The 24931-nt window shown below is 36.4% G+C and overlaps 1 protein-coding gene across 8 annotated transcripts in view; it reads right to left on the bottom strand.

The window, feature by feature from the left end:
* PDS5B (PDS5 cohesin associated factor B) overlaps positions 1 to 24931 on the bottom strand; it is a 197207-nt gene that overhangs the window by 121605 nt on the left and 50671 nt on the right. For all 8 annotated transcript variants that reach the window (XR_012327578.1, XM_033843432.2, XM_073795032.1 and 5 more), the window contains one exon: positions 389 to 515. Coding sequence is in view for 7 of the 8 variants with exons in the window: in XM_033843432.2 (XP_033699323.1) it covers positions 389 to 496 (108 nt within the window). In the remaining variant the exon portion in view is untranslated. Of the gene's footprint in view, positions 1 to 388; positions 516 to 24931 lie in introns of those variants that run through there.

The raw sequence follows: 24931 nt of genomic DNA, 5'->3' as shown, positions 1-24931 counted from the left end.
AAAATTTCTTTTCTCAAATTAAAATGGTTGCTTTTATGAAATAAATGAGATATAGGAGGAGACAACTTTCTGAAGATAATAATGAGTATAAGCGTATTGTGGGTTTGTTCTTTATACCCAAGTATAGACAGCCCTAGAAAATGTAAGCTTCACCTTTCTAATTGCACTCCCATTAACAATAGCTAAGGAAACCCTACAGTTCTTTATCTACTCCACTCTCTTAGCTCCTAATTACAGCTAATTAGTTTTGGCCATGAGACATTTTCTGCTTTGATTTGCTTGAAGTTGCCCTAACAAGATACAGCCCTATGTGATTTCCACAGGTGTCCTCCACCAGCTCTGCTTATCCTAAACAGATGTGCAAAGGACATAACCCAATTTTACTCACCTTTAACCGTCTCACCATTTCCTCTTTAGATATTTTATCTGAGATTTCCTTGACACCAGGAGGATAGGTAATTTTTCCATCATTGGTCCTTGTCTTTGAATGAGCCATGATGGAAATATCTTTACCCCTAAAACGAGAAAACTATTAGATGCAAACCAAAAAATAAGTATCAACAACATTCATAATAAACATGAAAAGGAATCTCTCCCTACAAAAAATTATAACTACTTCCTAATTTATAGTAATTCACTTATCTAATTAATGAAAATCATTTTACTGAATATTTCCCCAATTTTTAAAATTTTATTTTTACTTTCCATTAGTGGCAAGCTAGGTTATTTGCACTGACCCTCCAACAAAAAAACTCTAAGTGATTTTATTTACTTACTTATTTACATATATATAAAATACACACAGCATTTTTTTTAATAGCACCACAAATTACTTGGGCCAAAATCTAAGGGAATTCAGGAACCCAGAGAACTAAATGGAACTTTATATCCACTTACACCCTGAAGGCACCTGCCAACCCTGTCAAATCCAGAGTTCAGTTTTGCTGATCTTATGGAAAAAGAAGGACAGAGTCCTGTCAAGGAAGAACATCAGAGACCCTCCTGACATTAATGTAGAATACTACCCCAACCCAAAAAAGATAATACCTGCAAAGGAAAGAATTAAACCAAGTCAACATGTGCCCATGCTGCCATTACCACCCACAGGGACAGCAGAGAAGGCTGCCTTGGTATTAAGCAGAGCAAAGTAATAGCAGATACAAGGGAGGAACAGCTAATTAGTTTTGGCCATAAGCCTACACATTTGCTGAGGTTCACACTGCCTACGTAGTCCAGAGAACCTCAATACAAGAACTCAGTGACCCTCAACTGGTAACACCCCCATAATATAAGTACATTCAAGCCCTCCTAGAGGAGGGCACCTTCATGCTACACTTCAAATAATCCCCATATGATGTTTCTAGGACAATAAGCATTATCAAGTCAAAAATAACCAAGCATCTAAGCAAGCAAGGCACAATGAGCAAGAACCAGCAGAAATACCAGACCCCCCCAAAACTTCAAATATTACAACCATCAAATGGAATATAAAACTACTATACAACTGTATAGTAGCCCTTGAACAACATCGGTTTGAACTGCATGGGTCCACTTATACACAGAACTTTTTCAATAAATACTACAATACTACACAGCCTATGGCTGGTTGAATCCGTGGATGTTTGTAACAGTGAATACAAAGGGTCAAGTATAAAGTTACACGTGGATTTTGAACTGCGGTTGGGGGGGGGGGATCAGCACTCCTAACCTCCATTAGTTCAAGGGTCAAATGCATTTATAATTTTAAAGAAATAAAAGATAAGTTTAAAAATCTACAAGGAATAAAAAAATTATACAGTAAATTAAAAGATATGAACAAAAAAGACCTACTAAAAATGAAAAAATACAAAAATTGAAAGTAAAAACTTAATGGATGAGTTTATTAGCAGATTAAGAAAAGCTATGAGACTTAATGAGCTACAAAAGATGTCCGAAGAAATTATCCAAAAATACAGAACAGAGAAACAAAAAACTGCAATACACAAAAGAAAAAGTAAAATAGCTTAACTTATGATTCATGGGAGTACCAGAAGAAGAGGAATAAGGCAGAGGCCTCTCTATGAGGTGAATATCATAAATACCAATTCACAAATTCAAGAAGCCAAACAGAATTAAGTTCAAAATAATAATTCCAAAAAAACACACAAAACCTTATAGAAGACATATTACCTTCAAAGGAACAGTATTTAAACTAATAGTGACTTCTCACTAGCAACAATATAAACCAGAAGACAGCAAAATGTCACCCACAATGTGGTTAAAGAATATAATTGCAAAGCTGAAGTTTATATCCAAGGAATGTAAGTTTTAGGAATACAGTGAAATAAGGACAAATGAGCCAGACAAAACTTGAAATGTATAATAAATTACTATATATAGTACTTAGAACAATATTTAACATATATCAGTATATTATAATATGGTATATATGGTGTACATGATCACATTAAAAGATCAAGATTTTTAAACTTCAATATAGAGAGATTACAAAAAAATTTTTAAATAACGATATGAGATACTGAAAGTAAAAGGATGGAAAAAAAGGATGCAAACACTAAACAAAATAAAACACTTAAGCTAAACATAAATTAACAAGCATAAATAAGTAGGCCCCAAGATACACTCCTTGGTATTTACTCAACGGAAACACATACCTGCGTCCACTACAAGACATAAAGATGTTCATAGCAATACCATTCATATTAGTCAAAACAGAAAACAAAAATACCTATCAACAGTGGAATGAAGATACATTGTAGTATAGTCATACAATGAAATACAACACAGTTATGAGGGTGAATAAGCTACTGCTTCACACAATATGGATTAACATTACAAAGAAAGTTAGGTGAAAGAAGCCAGATATAAAACACTATACATAAAATATGACTACATTTCCAGAATTCAAAAATAAGGTAACCTAGCCGATGATGTTAAAAGTTAGAATAGTGAATTCCTTTGGTGGGAGATGTAACTTGAAAGAGGAGTAACAGAATATTTCTTGGGTACAGGTAATGTTCTACTTATATATCTGGATGCTGGTCACACTACTGTTTTCACTTTGTATAAAGTCACAGAGCTAGCCATTTATAATTTTTATACTTTTCTGAATTATGCTATACTTCAACAAAAAAAAAGAAAATCTCCAAACATTTAAAAATGTAAAGTGCTTTCTAAGAATCAATGAATCAGGAGTAAAGAAAAAAAAAATAAGCGTAAGATCAACAAAGTAAAAAATCACAGGCCAATCTTACAATTTTTGACATAAAAACATTTAAAAATTTAGACAAACTGGAGAAAACCTATACCTTACCAAAATTTACTCAAGAAGAAAAAATGCCACTAAGAAAGAAAATCAATAATCAATAAACCTTTCCACAAGGACAAACACCCAAGGCTACATGACTTTACTAATGAGTTCTACCAAATAACTGAGGAAGAAATAATTCCAATGTCATATAAATATTTCCAAGGACGAGAAAACAAGGGAATCCTTCCCAACTAATTTTATGTAACTAACTAGCATAACCATGGTACTAAAACCCAATGAAAAAAATAAGAGAAAGGAAAAACAATCACAGACCAATCTTTTCTGTGTTTACAGATACAGTATTTTTAAATAAAATATTGAGAAACCAAATGTAGCTACATATAAAAGACTGAGTTTAATCCAAGGAATGCAAGGTTGAATTCATCATATTTACAGATTAAAAAAGAAAAACCGTGTGATAAGGTCAAAAATGAAGAGACAATGATAAAAATTCAACATCAATTCTTGACTATAGAACAAAATAGAAGAAAAAGCTCAACAAACTAAAATTTATATGAAAGTTTCCTTTATCCGAGAAAGGTAGGGTGCTATAAACACCCTACAGCATAAATCACATTTATTGATGACCTTTTGAAAGTGTTCTACTTGTTTTTAGGACCTGTAAAAACATACCTGCTATCATGACTTCTATTTCACATTGTAATAGAGATGCTAGTCAACACAGGAAGAAAAAGGCATCCAGTATAAAGATACAAAGTAAGGAACAAAACAGTCATTACCTGCAGATTACGTGATTATGTATACAGAAACTCCAAAGATTTATAGATAAAACATCAGAATTAGTAAAATTGAGTTTAACAAGGTTGTAGAGTAGAAAAATCAACATGCAAACATCAATGACCTATAGCTAACAAAATACTTCACGGCAAAAGACTGAATAATTCCTCTCAAAATCAGAAACAAGACAAGGATGTCTGCTCTCACCACTCTTATTCAACGTAATACTGAAAGCCCTAGCCAGCATAATATGGCAAGGAAAAGAAAATAAAGGCATACAGATTGGAAAGGGAGAACTAAAATCGTCCTTACTTCCAAATGACATGACTGTCTATACAGACGATTCCTGGGGAATCTTAAAAAAACAAAAACTAGTTCATCAAGATTACAGGATATATTGGACTTCCTTGGTGGCACAGTGGTTAAGAATCCACCTGTCAATGCAGGGGACACGGGTTCAAGCCCTGGTCTGGGAAGATCCCACATGCTGCAGAGTAACTAAGCCTGTGCGCCACAACTACTGAGCCTGCACTCTAGAGCCTGCAAGCCACAACTACTGAGCCCATGCGCCACAACTACTGAAGCCCGCGCACCTAGAGCCTGTGCTCCGCAACAAGAGAAGCCACCGCAATGAGAAGCCCATGCATTGCAACGAAGAGTAGCCCCCGATCTCTGCAACTAGAGAAAGCCCACGCACAGCAACGAAGACCCAACACAGTCAAAAATAAATAAATTTTTTAAAAAAAGATTACAGGATATAAAGATCAACATAAAAATCAAATTTATTTCTATATACTCCCAAGAAACAGAAACCAAAGTTAAAAGCACAATACTACTTTCAATCACTACCCTCCCTAATATTAATAGAACGTTTTAGTGCAAACCTAATAAAACATATACAGAAAAAAAAAAGAACATATACAGGACTGGTATGCTGAAAATTACAAATCACTGATGAAAAAAACCACAGAAGATCTAAATGAATGGAGAGATATACTATGTTCATGGACCGAAAGACTCAAGATTCTTCCCCAAACTGACCTATGGATTTACGGATTCTAACAACATCCCCGCAAGATTTTTCATAGAGACAAGCTTATTCTAAAGGTTACCTAGAAAGACAAAGGAACCAGAAGAGGTGAGCTAATTTTAGAATGAAGTGAGAGGAACTCATTCCACTAAACTTTAAAATTTCCTATATAGCCGGAGTAAACAAGACAATGTGAATTTGGCAGAAGAACAGACACACAGATCAATGGAACAGAACAGACAACCCAGAAAGAGATCCACACAAGCACGTCCAACTGATTTTTTTTTTTACAAAGATACAAAAACAACTGAATGGAGCAATAACAGACTTTTCCACATATAATGCTGGAGCAACTAAATGTAAAGACTAAAAAAACAAAATAAAAAAAGACCTAAATACCTCTTTTTTTTTTTTTTTTTTTTTTTTCGGTACGTGGGCCTCTCACTGTTGTGGCCTCTCCCATTGCGGAGCACAGGCTCCGGACGCACAGGCTCAGCGGCCATGGCTCACGGGCCCAGCCGCTCCACGGCACGTGGGATCTTCCCGGACCGGGGCACGAACCTGCGTCCCCTGCATCAGCAGGCGGACTCTGAACCACTGCGCCACCAGGGAAGCCCCCTCATACTTTTATACAAAAATTTTATATAGATCATGAACTTAAATATAAACTGTAAAGCAAACAAAAAACTTTTAGAAAAAAACAGAGAAGAAAATCTTCAGTACTGAAGCCAGACAAAGAGTTTTTAGAAATGACACCAAAAGCAAAATCCATAAAATTAAAAATTGATATATTGGACTTCAAAAATTAAAATCTTTTACTCTGTGAAAAACTGTTGAGAATGAAAAGATAAGCTACAGAATGGGAAAAATATTGAAAATACATATATGACAAAGGACTTATATCTAGAACTCTCAAAAGGATACTATAAAAAACCAAACAACCCAATTACAGGATGGGCAAAAGACATGAACAGACATCTGAACAGGATATACAGATAGCAAATAAGCACATGAAAAGATATTCAACATCATTAATCATTAGGGAAATGCAAATTAAAACCACAATGAAATATCACTATATACTATTAGAATGGCTAAAATAAAAACTAGTGATAATATCAAACATAGGCAAGAAAGCAAACAAAATGAATCTATCACACATTGCTGGTAGAAATGTAAAATAGTACAGCCATACTTAAAAACAGTCTGGTAGTTTTTCATAAAACTAAACATGTATTTACCATACAAACCAGAAAATGCACTCTTGGGCATTTATACCAGAGAAATGAAAGCTTCTATTCAAACAAATCTGTACAAGAATGTTTATAGCAGCTTTGCTCATATACCTTAAAACTAGAAGTAATCAAAATGCCCATCAATGGATGAATGGTTAAACAAACTCTGATAGATCTGCATAATGAAATACTACTTGGCAATTAAAAAAAACTGTTTTACTGATAAATGCAATAACTTATTACTGAAAGAGCCAATCTCAAAAGGTTATATACTGTTATGCTCCCATTTATTTAACATCCTCAAAAACGACAAAACTATGGACATTGAGGACAGATTAGTGGTTGCCAGGGAGCATGGATGAGCATGACAAGTAGCACAAGAGAATTCCTTTACAGTTCTGTATGTTGACTGTAGTGGTGGTGAAATGAATCTATACATGGGATCAAACTACACAGAAGTACACATACACATACAGGGAGAGAGAAATAGCGAGAGCAAGAGCGAGCAAGCATGGAAAAAAGTGAGAAAACTAAGGTCTGTAATCTAATCAACAACACCATGCTAATGTTAATTTCCTAATTTGATATTGTGCTACAAGTTACATAAGATGTCACCACTGGCAGAAGATGGATGAAGGGTTCACAAGACTCTAGGTAGTATTTTTGCAACTTTATGTCCATAATTATTTCAAAATAAAAAGGTTTTAAATGCAAAACAATCAATTATATTTATATAATAGCAACCAAAAACTTTAAAAATACAATTCACATTGAAATGCATAAACTACCCAGGAATTAATCTCATGAAAGATGTGTTTTACAGAGAAAAATCATAAAGCTTTATTAGTAGAAGTTAAAGAAAATTTAAATAAATAAAGAGATATCTTGTTCACAGAAGTCTCAAATATTATAAAGATAGCAAATCTTCCCACACTGATTATGGAGTCACTACAGTCCCAGTCAAGCCCAGGTTTTGATATTTAAAGAAAGATGACAAGTTTAATTTTTTAAACTCGTAAATTTACATGACATGTACATTCAAAAGGCCAAGAATAGCAAGATACTGAATACTTAAGAAAAACACAGTGAATGGACTTTTCTACCAGATATCAAATCCCTTTAGAAAGCTAAAGTAATTTAGATGGTGTGGTATTGGAGCAGAAAAAGATCAATGGGAAATATTAGCCCAGAAATAGACCCACACAATGTGAATGTAATATATGAATACAGTGGCATGGCACATCAGTGAGAAAAGGAGAAAACAAAATTAGAAGTTCTAAATATTGCTTAATATTTTAACAATATTAAGTCTTCCAATCCATAAACACTGGATGTCTATTTATCTGTCTTCTTTTATTTCTTTCCCCAATGTACTGTAGTTTCCAGTATGTAAGTCTTTTACCTCGTTAATTTCTAAGTAATTTGTTCTTTTTGATGCTATTATGAAGGGATTGCTTTGTAAAATTTTTTTTCATATAATTCATTGTTAGTACATAGAAATGTAACTGATTTGTTCATTTTGTATTCTGCAACTTTACTGAATTTGTTTATTAGTTCTAAGAGTTGTAATAGGGTCTTTAGAATTTTCTACATATAAGATCATGCCATCTGCAAACAGATTAAATTTTACTTCCTCCTTTCCAACATGCATGCCCTTTACAGTTAGCCCTTCATACACGAGTTCCACATCCTCACAGTCAACCAACCGCAGATTTAAAATATTCCCAAAAACATTCCAGAAAGTTCAAATGGCAAAATTTGAATTTGCCACATACAGGCAACTATTTATGTTGAATTTATGCTGTATTAGGTATTATAAGTAATCTAGGGATGATTTAAAACATATGGGAAAATCTGGTTATATGCAAATACTACACCATTTTATACAAGAGAATTAAGCATCCTTGGATTTTGGCATCCAAGGGGGATCCTGGAACCAATCCCTGACGGATACCGAGGGATGTCTCTATTTCTTTTTCTTGCCTACTTGCTCTGACTAGGGCTGCTAGTACTATAGTGAATAGAAGTGGCAAGAGTGGATATTCTTGTCCTGTTCCTGATCTAAGAGGAAAATTTTTCCATTTTTCACCACTGAGAAATGCAAATCAAAACCACAATGAGGTATCACTTCACACCTGTTAGGACAGCCAAAAAAAAACACGAACAAAAGATAAAAAAGTTTTGGCAAGGATGTGGAGAAATGGGAACCCTTGTACATTGATGGTGGGAATGTAAAATGATGCAAACACCATGGAAAAACAGTATGGAGGTTCCTTGAAAAATTAAAAATAGAACTATTATATGATCCACCAATCCTAATCCTGGTTATATATCCAAAAGAATAGAAATCAGGATCTCTAAGAGATAACTACACACCGATGTTCACTGCAGCATTATTCACAATAGCCAAAATATGGAAACAACCTAAATGTTCAACAGATGAATGAATAAAGAAAAAGTGGTGTATACATACAATAGAATACGTATTATTCAGCCTTTAAAAACAAAGAAAATCCTACTATTTGCAACAACATGGATGGACCTGGAAGACATGCTGAGTGAATTAAGTCAGACACAGGACAAATACTGCATGATTCCATTTACATGAAGTATCTAAAATAGGCAAACTTATACAAGCAGAAAATAGAATAGTGGTTGCCAGGGGATGCGAAGAGGGGGAAATGGGGAGTTGTTATTCAACAGATATAAAGTTACAGTTATGCAAGATGATTCAGATCTAGAGATGTGCTGTACAACACAGCACCTATAGTTAACAAGACGGTATTATGCACTTAAAAATTTGTTAAGAAGGTAGATCTCATGTTAAGTCTTCTTACCCCTTCCCCACCCCCAAAAAAAGGCAAAGGACACAAGGAAACTTTTAGAAGTGATGGCTGTGTTTATTACCTTGACTGTGGTAACAGTACCATAGGCGTATACATATTATGCATATGGCTGCATGTCCAAATTATGTGTATGTTCAAGTTGCATACATTAACTATGTGCAGGTTTTTCTGTGTATCAATTTTACTTCAATAAAGCTGAAGAAAGAGGGGAGGGGAAAAAATGAAGAAAGGAGGAGCGGGGAGAGGAGGAAGAAGAAGAAAAAGAAAAGAAAAGAAAGAAAGAAATGGCCAGTGGGCAATTAGATCTCCAGAGAAATGTCTGAGCTAGAGACAGATTTGGAAATCCTCGCTGATAGATAAAACCAGGGGCACATGACAGCATTCAGGAATGTTTTTATAAAGTGACAAGAGTGATAGGCCAAGGAAGAGATGAGAGAAGACCCATCTTTGAAATGGGAAGAGGAAAAAGAGCTTGCAGAACAATCTGAGAATGATCAAAGAGGCTGGAGCTTCCCTGGTGGCGCAGTGGTTGAGAGTCTGCCTGCTGATGCAGGGGACACGGGTTCGTGCCCCGGTCTGGGAAGATCCCACATGCTGCGGAGCAGCTGGGCCTGTGAGCCATGGCCGCTGAGCCTGCACATCCAGCCTGTGCTCTGCAACGGGAAAAGCCACAACAGTGAGAGGCCCGCGTACCGCAAAAAAAAAAAAAAAGAAAAAAAAAAAAAGAGGTGGGCGGAGGACCCAGAAGGAAGCACTGTCAGAAAGGAAGGAGCACACCAAGTTTCAAGAAAGGAAGTGGCCAAAAGTACTGGATACTGCAGAGAGCTCAAGATGAAAGCTTAAGAAGAATCCAGTGACAGATTAATTATAAATTGGCATGAGAGATATTACTGGACTGATAAAAATGTTCTAAAATTCGATTATGGTGATGGCTGCATATCTCAGTAAATTTTATGGTATGTAAATTACTCCTCAATAAAGTTGTTTAAAATTTTTTAAGTTCTGAGACACTTTCATATCTCTATGGAAAAAAAAATGACATTGTACCCATTATCTCACACCATATACAAAACGAATTCCAGGTCGATTAATGACCTAAATGTTGAAGCAAATGTAAAAGCTTTTAGAATATAATGTAGGAGAACAACTTCATGACCTCAGATTAGGAAAAGCAAGAATCAAGCCCACAGCTGTCTGTGTTCCTTCAACCAAAGAAGATATTCAGCAAATGCAACAAATCATTCCACAGGAAGGTTAAGTATAAACATGACAGGATTCCCAGTTTTCCACAGAACCTGGAATAGAAGGAAGTCTCTCTGCCTTACCTCAACAGGAGCAAAAGTTGTTCATCTTCCATAACAACAGATATACCATTGTGACCACAGACCGCAGCTAAATAATGTAGACATGCTGCCTTCGTAGAATACACTGATCCATATAGTCAAAACTTTATCAAGTGCCTATTACTTGCATGACTTCTTAGCAGTGACTAGAGGGCAAAATGAGGTAAGATAGATCTCAAAATCTACAAAGGAAATAGACTTTCCCCCTAAATAATTAAATCACAATGAATTCTGAAGTTAACAACAGAAATAACAAAAAATGAGCTTGGAAAAAAAAGACTGAAAGAAAACCCACTTCCATACGTAGATGGGGATGAAATATTAATAATATACAGAACAAAAGGACAGAGAAAACAATTTGAATAAATCTTAGAGAAGAAAGTTCAGAATTTGTTACTGGTCTAAAACCATGACAGAAGGAAAAAGTAGAAGGAAGTAAAGAGAGCTAAGAAGGAAAAGACAGAGCCAACAGAGAAGCAGGTTACTCAGTTTCTACTTCAGTTTTATAAGCAATAGTATTGTAAGCAGAGGTTTGAAATACATCTGTGAATATTCACAGGCTGTTTCCTCAGAGTAAGATAGACTTAACTGGCCTCTCTCTACCAAGCAAACTCCATGTACATTAAATTCTCAAGTCTATGTTTAAACTTCCCCTGACCTCTCCAGGCAGAGCTAGGCTCCTTTCCCTACAGCTAGGCAAACTCTGAACATATCATAATTAGCATTTATCACATCATATTTAGTAAACTTATTTCTATGTCTGTTTCTCCTACTAGACTGTAAGCTCCTTAAGACGAAGAGAGTATATATCATTTTAGGCATCCTTACAGAGCCTAGAACAAAGTAGGTGCTCAGGAAATACTTGCTGAATCAATGACCAGAACTATTTTAAGAGATGGTGGCTCCAACAGGAAGTACAGACTAGACAGAGGAGAAATCAAATACACTAAAACCAGTTAGGAAATTGCTACAAAGTTCCAGGTAAGAACTAATAAGGTGCAGACTGCAGGCAATGACTGGAAAATAAGAAAACTGATGCAAAGACCATGAATGATTATTTGAGAGAAGTAGAAGACGATTACAAGATTCAAAGCCTTTGTTCCTGGAAAGTCAATTACTGAAATATTTACCGAGATTTTACTTGGTGTGATATAGCACTCTAGGCACTAGGAATACAATGGTAAGCAAAACACATACAATATATGCCCTCATTATAGCATAGATAGGGAAAACCAGAGAGAGATCAAATCAAGCCTTTGGAAACATTAAGTTTGGAATACAAGGCAACTGGAGATGTAGCGCTGAAGTTCTAGAGAAAAGTCAACGACAGAAAATATTTTAGCTCATGTTTTGTGGGCTTACAATATCAGTAAAAAAAAATGTGTAGGGTGAGCTGAGATACCAAGACTGAACTTTGAACTTTGAGAAATATCTATATTGATGGGGGAGAAGGGAATCAGGAAAGAAAAGAGGGTCAAGAAAGACAGAAAAATAGTTTTTTTTAAACTAGAAAAAAATGAAGATTAAGAGGTGGTATATAGGGTTAGTTACTTCAGAAATACACATCACTGGTACAAAATAACCTCAGCAAATACTCCCTTGGACTTGGTAAGTTGATCTCTTTAAGAACTTTCTGGAGAATAACAGGAATGAACACCAAATTACAAGGTAAGAGAAAAAGGGAAAGGAGAAAGAGAGAGACGAAGGGGAGCAATGCAGAAGAAGAAAGGAAGGTTACAGGAAAGAAATAGGATCTTCAATTGTTATCTGAAGTCAAAGGGAAAGATACATTAATATATAGTTGCTCCTCTGAGGTAAAATAGTGTCAAAGAAATTTTTTGACATTCATCTTTGTGGAATTTCAATAATATACATTATGGTAGAGCAGATACACTGATAATGAGAAAATGATAACTTAAAAAATTATTTATATAAAACTGACCTGTGTCAGAATCCATTTATACACAGCATATAAATGTATATAGTATATATGTATATATTAATTTCAAATATCATTATATGCATGTTGTTATAAATATTTATATTTTGGGGTCTGGAATGAAAAAGAAACATCAGTAATTTTAAAAATCATACTAACAATCCTAGAAAAGAAAAAAAAAATGAAATCATCATTCTTCCTCTGATACTACCAGATGTAAATAAATGTTCACAAGATGAAACTAATAAAGACTGCAGTAAAAATATTTAAGATCCTTTCAATGAATGGAAAAAAAGAACAAAGCATTCACTGGATTAAAGAGCAAGGGTAAGAGCAATAGCAATAGTCATTTTTTAATTGATCTGGGAATAAAGAAGGTATCTGCCATTTTCATGATGATTTTTCTTAAAAATCCAATATGTGACATGTTCAGAGACACAGAAATCAAATCAAGCCACTACTAGAATCTCTACTTGGCCACGTTTATGAAAAGCTGTTTTTCCTCCTGGGACTTTACTGCAGGTTTAAGGTGGAATTAGAAGGAAGGTGGAATTAGAAGGAAAACAAGATTTTGCGAAGAGTCTTACAATTGCAAAAGGCAGGCTTCCCAGAACCGGTACCTCTTATAACCAGCAGATGGTGCCCTCCATAAATACAATGCTTCCAGTACATAGTCATTACATAGTATAAGAAGTTGGGTTTATTCTTGGCCAGAGACAACTAAAAAACTAATGAGAGTGTGTTCTAAGAAAAAATAGACAAAATAAATTACGTTATTCTCCCCTAAATATATAACCTTAAGACTACATTTACATATTTTCCAACTATTATAAAAAGCTTTTTTCCATATAAATGGAAACTCACCATTCAGCTTGAATTATCTTTATTAATTCAAATTAAGTATATTTAATAGTTATTACTATATGTTCTGGTAATACAAAGTAATTTTTAATGCTTTAGGAAGTCCTTTTAGAAAGCAGGCCCATTTTGTTCATATTTTTAGTGTTTATTTATAAAAGGTTAAACATATGGTTACTCTCTTGCCTACATTCTTTTTAAGGACCATCAATGTTACAGACAGGAGTAGTATTAAACTAACTGGTTCAGACAGAAAAAGAGCCTCAGGCCCTAGAACTCCTCAACTAGCTCCAGTTTCTAATAACACGAAGTGTTGTATCAAATCCCTTTAAAGTAGTATTTTTATATAAATAATGATAATATCTCTCATTTACTGAATGATTGGTATTTTGGAGTTAGTAGTCAGCTCAATGTCCCATTCATTGACAGGATAAAATTACGTACTTTCTCTATTCACATCAAACCCCAAGCACACATTCTTGTACAACCCCCCACTATCAGCAGACTGCCTCTACTTCATTGAGAAAACAGAAGCTCTGTCAAACAGAAACTTCCCCAGTCTCCCACTACTAAATCTACTTGCCTATCTACATTTGTACCTATTCCCTTCTTCCTTTATGTTACCAAAGAGTTGGTAAGCCTCCTCACATCAAAAACTAATCCCTTCTCAAGTGCACAGAATCCCATCCTCTACAGGTCTCTCAAAGACTTTCACTTCATTAGTTATCTCCTCTTTCCTCAGCATCAGCATCCTCCTTCCCTCAGTATTCAGTGTAAGTACTCTGTTCTTGAGTGGACAGAAGGCATTCAGGCAGGAAGGGAGAGAAAGTACAACATGCCTGCTTAGACTACAAGTACCCTTCCAGCTACTGTCTTCTCTCTCAAATTACCTTCATACCCAAGCTTCTCAAAAAGTAATCTGCACTTCTTCAGTTCCCATTAGCTTTTCATACTAATCCAATCTTGTTTCCAGGATCCTCCATCACCAGCAATAATGCTTTTGCCATAATCAGTGTGACCGACTTCAAAAACGAGAAAAGATTTTTCTCTTCCCTGTATCTACACCCTTGCAATGTGACTTTGTGGATCCTCCCATCAAGAAGAGTGTTTTTCCAGCCCTTGAATCTGAGATGGTCTTATGACTTGCTTTGGTCACTGGGACACTGGCAAGCTTAAAAAGTGCTTGTGCTTTGGAGTTTATTGACTTACTGTTCTTGGAACTCTGCTCCTAACAAGTGCGCAAGCACAGAAGTTATCCCACTAGAAAGTGAGAGCTATAGAGAGAGTCCCCAGTTATCCCAGCCATGATCATGATGAACGAACCCAGCCCCAGACAAACCATCAGGTGACGACAGACACTTACCTGTAGATATATGAGCAAGCCCAGGTGAATCAGCTAAGGCTAACCCAGATGAGTAGGACCACCCAGCTTAAGCCAAACTCAAGCTGCCACCCTGAAGAACTGGGAGCTTAATAAATGATGGTTGTTTTAAGCCATTAAGTTTTGGGGTGATTTGTTATGCAGTAATAACCAACTAAAAGTCATCACTACCCTCCATGTTGCCAAATCAAACGAACACTTTTCTAATCCTAATTTTATTGATCTGAGCAGTATGACACACAGTTGACAGCAGCCTCCTTCCTGAAACACTCTTTTCCTTTGATTTCTACTACACTTTACCTTTTCCTGATTTTTCTCCTACCTTTCTGGCCACTGTCTCCTTTGTTTCTTTCTCCTGTATCCAACCTCTACATATTAGCAATTCATCAGACCTCAATTTTGTCCCCTCTATTCACTTTTTGGTCTTTGTGTTTTTCTTCCAAGGCTTAAGCCCTAAGCTTTCTTAAAGCTACTCCAAAGACTTTACCCCACCAAGAGCTCTCTTCTGAACTCCAGTCCACATATACAACTGCCAACTTAACATTTCCACTTAGGTATTCTTAAAGGCATCTTGAACTTAAAAAAACTCAAAACCAAACAACAAATCATCTCCCAATTTCTTCCCCCTCCAAAAAACACTTCTTCGATCTTCTCTCTGTGTATGGTGTCTTAGTGTATCCAATTTGTTACCCACAGAAAACTGGCAGTGACCCTTGAAAATTCTCTTTCAACCCTTAAGAGCAATTATCAAGTTCTGTAAGTGCTACCTGAAAACATAAATGGAATTCACCTTCACTTGTCCATTACTTCACCACAACCTAATCGAAGCCACCTCCAATTCATTCTTCATACAGCAGCCAGAATGATCTTAATATGCTAATCTCTTCATATCCCTGCCTTACCTAAAACTCTTAAATAGGTTCCCACTGACCTAAAAATAAGTTCAACATATACTAATCTGACCACTTTCTCACTACACTCGAGTCATACCTCTATTCCTTAAAGGCTTCAAACCAAAATCCTTCTAAGTGTGTGCTATTCTTTTCCTCCTCCTCTCTGTCACTCTTTCCCCTCATGCCTGACTAACACTAATTTTCCAAGTCTCATATGTCAGTTCCTCAGGGACACTTTCCCAAATCCGCCCAAGCTAAATTAAATCTCTACTAGATGATCTCACACCACCCCTGTACTTTTCCTTCAAAGAAGTTAATCATAACTGTAAATATTTATCCTCTAATGTCTGTTTCCCCTTCAAAACTACAAACTGTAAGAGAACAAATATCCTATTTTGTTCACTGCTGTATACCTAATGCATAACACGATGGGCAAAAAGCACTCAACAAATTTTCTTCCCCAAATATTCTTAATAATAAGATGAATTATATATTATGCCCATTTTATAAATGAGGAAACTGAGGATCAGAGAAATCAACTATGCTAAAGTTAACCAGCAACTAAACTGGAAATAATCTGTATCTGATTCCCAACGCCTATTCCCTTAACCTAATAATTTCCAATCTCTGGAGCACACTGAATCCCCTAGTATTCAGGCCCAAACCCCTGCATCTGAAAAAGTTCCATGGGGATTTTTACTAAGTTTAGCAACAAGCACCCTAATAACCAAAAAGTGTAAACAATCCAAATATTTATTAACTGGTAAATGGATAAACAAAATGTGATATATCCATACAATGGAATACTAATCAGGTGTAAAAGGAAACAAATTACTGATATAGAAGACAACGAAGACGAACCTCAAAAACATTATTCAAGTAAAAGAAGCCAGACACAGAAGACTATACATATATGATTACATTCACATGAAACATCCATAAAGGGCAAATCTGTAGAAACAGAAAATTAGTCGTCGGCTAGGGGTGAGAAATGAGTGACTACAAATGGACATGAATGATGTTTGGAGGGCAATGACTAAAAATCACTGACTTGTACATATAAAATCAATGTTTTAAAGGAAACAAATGAGGGAACAATTCATTCTATCAAAGACAGTAGAGAAAGTTGTCAGCGGCACATCACAGAGAGTTGGAATTTAATCTAAGCTGTGGAAGACAATACGGTGTCTAAGTGAGGATTCAGGGCAGAGGAAACACTGAGCCACGAGCAAAAGCACAGAGACATGCTGGGTCTGAGAAAAAGACAACCACAGGTATCTGTTACAATATAAGTGTGTTCCTAGAAAAACCTCACATTCTCCAAAATCAACACTTAAAAATAACGGTTATAACAGAACATTAGCAAAACAACAACAATCCTAGTAAAATACTAGCATGGTCAATATCCACTGGCAATTGTTCCCAGCATCATAATCAAACTCCTCAGCCTTAAATCTTGGAGCTCAGGCTTTCCCCTTCAAATGTAGGCTCTTGAAGGTACTTACTTCTAACAGGAAAAAATTTAGCAAAATTAAAAATGCAATCCAGTGACAGCCTTCAACGTTTTGTTAAAAGTGGGGAAAATAGCCTCACAGATATTTCACCTACATTTGCAGCTGTAGCAGACAGCGTAACAGAAAGATTAGGGATTCTTGATACTGTTAAATCTTCTGCTTATAACAAACAGAGGCAATTTTTCATCTGGATTTTCAGCTTTTTTCTTTTTGCACTCCACCTATGGATCACTTACAGAACATTTTCCTTCACAGCACAAAAAATTTAAACAATCTTTTTATCAATCATCTAGATCTAATATAACTTCAAACATAACATCATCCCACATTTTAAGATTTCTTTTTTTTAAATTTTCACTGAGATATAATTGACATATAACATTATATTAGTTTCAGGTGTGTGATATAATGATTCAATATATGTATAAACTGCAAAATGATCACCACAATAAACCTAGTAAACATCCATCACCAAAGAGTTATAAATTTTTTCTTGTGAAGAAAACTTTTAAGATCTACTCGCTTAGAAACTTTCAAATATACAATATGATATAAACTACGGTCACCATACTGTGCATTGCATCCCATGACTTAATTTATTTTTTAACTGGAAGTTTGTACCTTTTGATCTCCTTAATCCACTTCGTCCAACTCCCCATCCCCTGCCTCTGGAAACTATCAATCTGTTTCTTGAATCTATGAGTTCGAGGTTTTGGTTTGTTTTCAGATTCCACATATAAGCGCATTCATACAGTATTTGTCTTTCTCTGACTTATCCATCCATATTGTTGCAATGTGAGGACTTCCTTCTTTTTTATGGCTGAATAATATTTCTCTGTGTGTGTGTCTCACATTTTCTTTTATCATTCATCCGTCAGTGGACATTCAGACTGTTTCCACATCTTGGCTATTGTTAATAATGCTGCAAGGAACATGGGAGTGCATGTATCTTTTCAAGTTAGTGTTTTCATTTTCTTGGGATAAATATCTAGAAGTGGAGTTGCTGAATCACAGAGCGGTTCTAGCTTCAATTTTCTGAGGAACCTCCATACTGTCCTCCAAAGTGGCTGCACCAATATACATTCCCATCAACAGAGTACAAAGGGTTCCTTTTCTCCACATCCTCACCAAGAATTATTTCTTGTCTTTTTGATAATAGCCATTCTAACAAGTGTGATCTGATCTCACTGTAGTTTTTCTGTGCACTAAGGATTTTCAGCTCTTATCTGCATACAACATTAAAATATTATCTTTGGAAGAAAGATTGCCCTTGAATGCTTCAAAACACTAATGTGCTAGAAAAAAAGACATTTATGACCAATGATACTTCCACATTATACTTAAATCATTCCTCTACTTATCACAGAGCTAATTTATGTCACAGAAACATGTACTGCAACAGTGATGTTAACAGAGTGATTTAACTGGAATGTGCATGTGTGTATGGACATATGTGCACATACAGGTGAAGAGAATTATAAAAGAAATTGAGACCAGTTAATTTCAGGTTCTTCTATATCCCTGATAAGGAGTTTGGTCTTTATCTATCACATAAGGCAGTTATTGTCTGTTTTTCTTTGTTCTCTAAAGAACACAGAGAGCAATCAGATTTGTATTTTAGAATTTCCAAAGACAGAGACATACCATTTAGAACATAAGAAGACTGCTAGGGCTTCCCTGGTGGCACAGTGGTTAAGAGTCCGCCTGCCAATGCAGGGGACATGGGTTCAAGCCCTGGTCCAGGAGGATTCCACATGCCATGGAGCAACTGGGCCCGTGTGCCACAGCTGCTGAGATTGCACCCTAGAGCCCGCGCACTCCGCAACGAGAGGCCACCACAATGAGAAGCCCGCTCACAGAAACGAGGAATAGCCCCCTCTCGCCTCAACTAGAGAAAAGCCTGCACACAGCAACAAAGACCCAATACAGCCAAAAACAAAATAAATAAATTAAAAAAAAAAGAGTGCTGGAATATATGAGAGGCTCATAGACATAATACAGGAAGAGAACAAAACATTCACGGGAAGGATATGATAGAAAACAGGAGAGAAGTACAGTTTAGTGGGAGAAAATGGTTAAGACAACAGTAGGCAAGCTTTACCCCTGAATAGAGAGCATCCTGACCCTTTCTCAGACCAAGACAGGTATGGTCATTTATCTCCATGGCATCCCTGTTACTGTCCCTAAACCTTCCCTCACCTAGAGAAATCTGATCGAAAAACTGTTTACAAAGAGTCGCTGTGTTCAGTAATAAGGTGCTCAGTGTAAGTAAATTAAACAGTGCCAACTCAGAGAGACCTATGCTTTCAATCCAAAACCCAATATATCTTGCATAATGCTACACTTGTATCTCTTTTTGACTACAATGAAATGGGCATAAATGTACCATCCATACTGATACCTATGGACCATACCATTGTGTATACAGAATAAAGTATAATTATTAATTCTATTTAATTAAAAGTAATAGGACATCCAGAATAATAATTAACAAATTTGCTTCAAAAGTTATATACTTCCTGTACTGTAAACTTAAAATTTTAAGAAGGTAAATTTCATGTTAACTGTACTTACCATGATAAAGTTAAAAAAAAAAAGTTATGTATTTTGTAGATAAAACATAATGAATAAATTGGGCAGGGGTGGGAGAAATTGGAAGATAAGTCTGGATGTAAAGTCTACCAAAAAGTTCAACTTGATAAATTGCTCAGTAAATTTCTCTTAATGGTAAGACATACCAAAACCATCATAGTACATAAGCATTTGAAGATATTCCTGAAGATATTAATGTTGAAGGTATGCACAAGCATTTTAATCTAGTCTCATTAATACTTTTTTCAGTGATTAACTGAATTATGTCTTATAATTCCAGATTTCCAAATTTCTTTGCCTATTTAGGATATTTTCCAACTGCACCATCCTAACTGGGGAGCTGCTTCTCATTCCATGGGAGAATTACAAAGATTTTTCTATGATTATGATATGTAACCGCCAACAGCTATCTTATATTCTTCCTGGCTAAAATCAACTCAACTCTGTTCTGTGGCAGTGCTGTCCAAACAAGGATGCTTGTTTTGTTTTGTGTTTATTTGTTTTTTGTTTTCCTAAAACAGCTTTACTGAGATATAATTCACATACCATACAATTCACTTTCCACGCTTTCTGGTGGAAGTAATTTTTGTTTAAATTCAACAGTTTTAATACATTATTAGTTTTTTATTGTGGTAAAATATATATAACACAAAGTTTTCCATTTTAGCCATTTTTATAACATTCACAATGTTGTACAACCATCACCACTATCCATTTCTAAAAATTTTTCATCACCCCAAACAGAAACTCATTAACCATTAAGCAATAACTCCCCATTTTCTCCTCTCCCCAGCCCCTGGTAACCTCTAATTTCCTTTCTGTCTCCATGAATTTGCCAATTTTAAGTATCTCATATAAGTGGAATCACACAGTATTTCTCCTTTTGTGTCAGGCTTATTTCATTCAGCATAATGTTTTCAAGATCCATCCATGTCTTATCATGTATCAGAACTTCATTATCTTTTTTGATTGAATCTATTCCACTGTATGTATATACCACATTTTGTTTATTCATTCATCTGTTGATGGACACTTGGGTTGTTTCCACTTGCAGCTATTGTGAATAACATTGCTATGAACAGGGTGTACAAATATCTCTTCAAGACCCTGGTTTCAATTCTTTTTGGTATATACTTAGGATCTTATAGATACTTTACAATCCATAGATTCTAGAGAAATGTCTGTTCAAGTCCTTTTCCTGTTTTTTGTTTTGTTTTGTTTTGTTTTGTTTGCGGTACGCGGGCCTCTCACTGTTGTGGCCTCTCCCGTTGCGGAGCACAGGCTCCGGATGCGCAGGTCCAGCGGCCATGGCTCACGGGCCCAGCCGCTCCGCGGCATGTGGGATCTTCCCAGACCGGGGCACGAACCCGTGCCCCCTGCATCGGCAGGCGGACTCTCAACCACTGCACCACCAGGGAAGCCCCTTTTCCTGTTTTTTAATTAGGTTGTTTGTTCTTTTATTGTTGAGCTGCAAGAGTTCTTTAAATATTCTCGATATTAAGTCCTAATCAGATATCACCTGCAAATTTTTCTCCCATTCTGTATGCTGTCTTTCACTTTCTTGATGATGTCCTTTGAGGCATAAAACTTTTTAATTTTTATGTAGTCAAATTTATCCATTTTTTCTTTTACTGCTCATGCTGCTGTTACCATTTCTAAAAATCTATTATCACACCTCCAAAGTCATGAAATTTTACCCCTGTATTTGCTTCTAAGCATTTATGTTTTTAGCTGCTTAGGTCATTGATCCACTTTGAGCTAATTTTTACATGTTGTTTGAGATGGGGTCCAACTTCATTCTTTTACATGTGGAAATCCAGTTGCTCCAGTATCATCTGTTGAAGACTATCCTTTTCCTGTTTATCTGGTGTTTTTTTTTTTAATTGAAGTATACTTGATTTACAATGTTGTATTAGTTTCAGGTGTACAGCAAATGATTCAGATATATATCCATACACACACACACACACACACATTCTTTTTCAGATTCTTTTCTATAGATTACTACAACATACTGAATAGAGTTCCCTGTGCTATACAGAAGGTCCTTGTTGTTTATCTATTTTATATATAGTAGTGTATATCTGTTAACCCCAAACTCCTAATTTATCCCCCCTCCCCCATGCTTTCTCCTTTTGTAACCATAAATTTGTTTTCTATGTCTATGAGTCTGTTTCTGTTTTGTAAATAAGTTCATTTGTATCATTTCTATAGATTCCACATACAAGTGATAAAATGATATTTGCGTTTCTCTGTCTGACTTACTTCACTTAGTAGGGTAATCTCTAGGCCCATTCATGTTGCTGCAAATGGCACTGTTTTGTTCTTTTTTATGGCCGAGTAATATTCCACTGTATCCTGTAATATTCCATTGTTTACTTGTTTCTAATAAAGATATCCTGATCTATCCTCTAGAAATTTTGAGTCAGTAGGTTTGGGGAGGAACTTCAGATTCTACACTTTTAAGGAGCATCTTAGGTAACTGCCATGGTCAAACAAGTCTGGAGAGCAATACAGAATACAACTTCAGGTACTTGACTCATATTCTAGAGAGGTTAAAAAACAAATTTATTTTTTTAATCCTGGCTTAGCCATCAGATACACTCTTAGCTTATGCTACCATCCAGGTAAGGACTTAGGTAAAAGCCTTAATTTTCACAAGAGGTGGTCAACTCTACCATCTGCACATCTGATCTCTGAAACATAGGGCTTTACCAAAATAAACACAAACTTGCCACAACACAGGCTCATGCCATTCGCTCTTTCAGCAACAAACATCTGAGCATGTTATCATACCCCAGCACTGTTCTAGCCACTGGTGATACAAAAGTAAAGAAAAACAAAGATTCTTGCGCTCATGAAACTTACTTAAAGTTGGAGGGAGACAAACAACAACTAAGTATGTGTGTGTGTTAGGCAATGTGAATTGTTAAGAAATAAAGGGTAAGTGGGAGGTGACAATCTGAGCAGAAACCTGGAAAAGAGAGAATAGGGCTTCCCTGGTGGCGCAGTGGTTGGGAGTCCGCCTGCCGATGCAGGGGACATGGGTTCATGCCCCGGTCTGGGAGGATCCCATGTGCCGTGGAGCAGCTGGGCCCGTGAGCCATGGCCGCTGAGCCTGCGCGTCCAGAGCCTGTGCTCCGCGACGGGAGGGGCCACAGCAGTGAGAGGCCCACGTACCGCAAAAAAAAAAAAAAAAGAGTAAGAGAATAAACTATGCAAACACCTGAGGGGAGAATATTCAATACAAAGTGAGGCCCAGAGACTACCACCTTGAACTATCTACTACCCAACCATCAACAAAGAAACCCAAAGGAGAGTTACATTTTTGAAAGAGATCCAATTCATCTCTTCCTCTGATCAGGGTTTCTCAACCTCACCATTATTGACGTTTTTGCTCAGAATTCTTTGTTGTGGGAATAGGGGTATTCCTATGCAAGATGTTTAGCAGCATCCCTGACCTCTGCCCATTAGACGCCAGTAAGCACACACATGATGCCACCACCACCCCTAGTGTAACAACCAAAAATTTCTCCAGACATTGCCAAATGTCCCTGCAGGACAAAAATCACCCCAGATTGAGAACCACTACTCCAGACCAATTCTACTGAAGTTCCATGTAGGAAACCCATAAACAGGCCTCAAGAGGTCTATGAAGCATCTACTCATCTGAAACAGTACATGAAGTTTGCATACGTGTGAAAATGTGCAATTTCCTGAGGTGAAGGTTCAGAGGTTTTAATTCCTAAAAAGGTTCATGAGATGCCCGCGTACCGCAAAAAAAAAAAAAGAACCCGCCTGCCAATGCAGGGGACACAGGCTCAAGCCCTGGTCCGGGAAGATCCCACATGCCGCAGGGTAACTAAGCCCGTGCACCACAACTACTGAGTCAGCGTGCCACAACTACTGAAGCCCGTGCACCACAACTACTGAGCTTGCGTACCACAACTACTGAAGCCCGCACGCCTAGAGCCTGTGCTCCACAACAAGAGAAGCCACCACAATGAGAAGACCGTACACCACAACAAAGAGTAGCCCCCGCTGGCCCCAACTAGAGAAAGCCCACGCACAGGAAGGAAGGAAGGAAAGAAGGGAAGGATATTTCAAGTGGGTTAAACAACATCTGAAGCTCCAATTCTGAGCCACATTTGTCTTAGCCCCACATATTCGCCTTTGGTGGGTTGCATTTTGGCTTCTTCTTTTTTGAGGCTTCCATCAAGAAACCCATTAAAAGCCTATAAAACCAGTCACTGAATTTACTAGAAAATGTTTTGAAGAAATCATCAACTCCCATTCTATTATCATCCCTATTTAATGAATGAAGAAACCAATGTCAATAGAAGTTCATTTATCTGCCCAGGATCAGAAAGCTCCTGAATGACATAATCGGAGCTACACCACAGCTGCTTACATGGTTATGTGACTGGAAACAGTCACAGGAGCACAGCTAACTTCTTGGTTTTACTTAAGACTAAAATATAGAGCACTGTAATTATGGTACATAACAAATAACCACTAACAAACTATCTTCAAAGAACATCAGATGAATAAAACAAACAGAAATATCAACTATAAGATGAGCAACGTCCAAGAGTTGCTCAAGAGGAAATGAACCATTTTCTGAGTCTTCACTGAACCCTCACTAGGTCAATGAGTGATATAAAGGATAACCCAGTAATGTTACCTAGAATAAGCACAAAAGTGAGTTTTAGTTACTTATTTTTATCTCTCAATGCAAGCCAAAGTACAATTCAAACTACTTAAAGTATGATTCAGTAAAAACACTCTACAGGAATGGGGAGCCAAAATATAAGGCACCCAAAAAATCAGTGATCTCAATGTCTAATTTGATCTAGGAAAAAATCTAACTACACAGAGCAATGATTCTTCAGGCTTATTTTAATAACGAAACTCATTCTTCTAACCAATATTTTATAACAATGTCCAATATATTGAACAGATTAAAAGAAAACTGCTCTGGTTGAATTTGGGGGACGGGTACCCCAATGCCCTTGACTCTTCTTGTCAAGAAAGTCCCCAGGGAACAATCTGAAAATGACTGATTTGTCAGATGCTGTTGGAAATGTGAATTATTACAGCCTGTCTGAAAAGAAATGTAATAATTATATCTATTAAATTTTAATGACATATTCCCTTCAACCCAGCAATACCTCTCTTCCAACTCTATCCCACACACAGTTGAATGAAAATGTGATATAAATGTGTAAGAATTTTAATTCAGTGCTGTTTAT

The sequence above is a fragment of the Tursiops truncatus genome, chromosome 18 (genome assembly GCF_011762595.2).
Source record: "Tursiops truncatus isolate mTurTru1 chromosome 18, mTurTru1.mat.Y, whole genome shotgun sequence".
Lineage (NCBI taxonomy): Eukaryota > Metazoa > Chordata > Mammalia > Artiodactyla > Delphinidae > Tursiops > Tursiops truncatus.
Note: the sequence above shows the minus strand (reverse complement) of the source record. Positions and strands in the feature narration are given on the sequence as shown.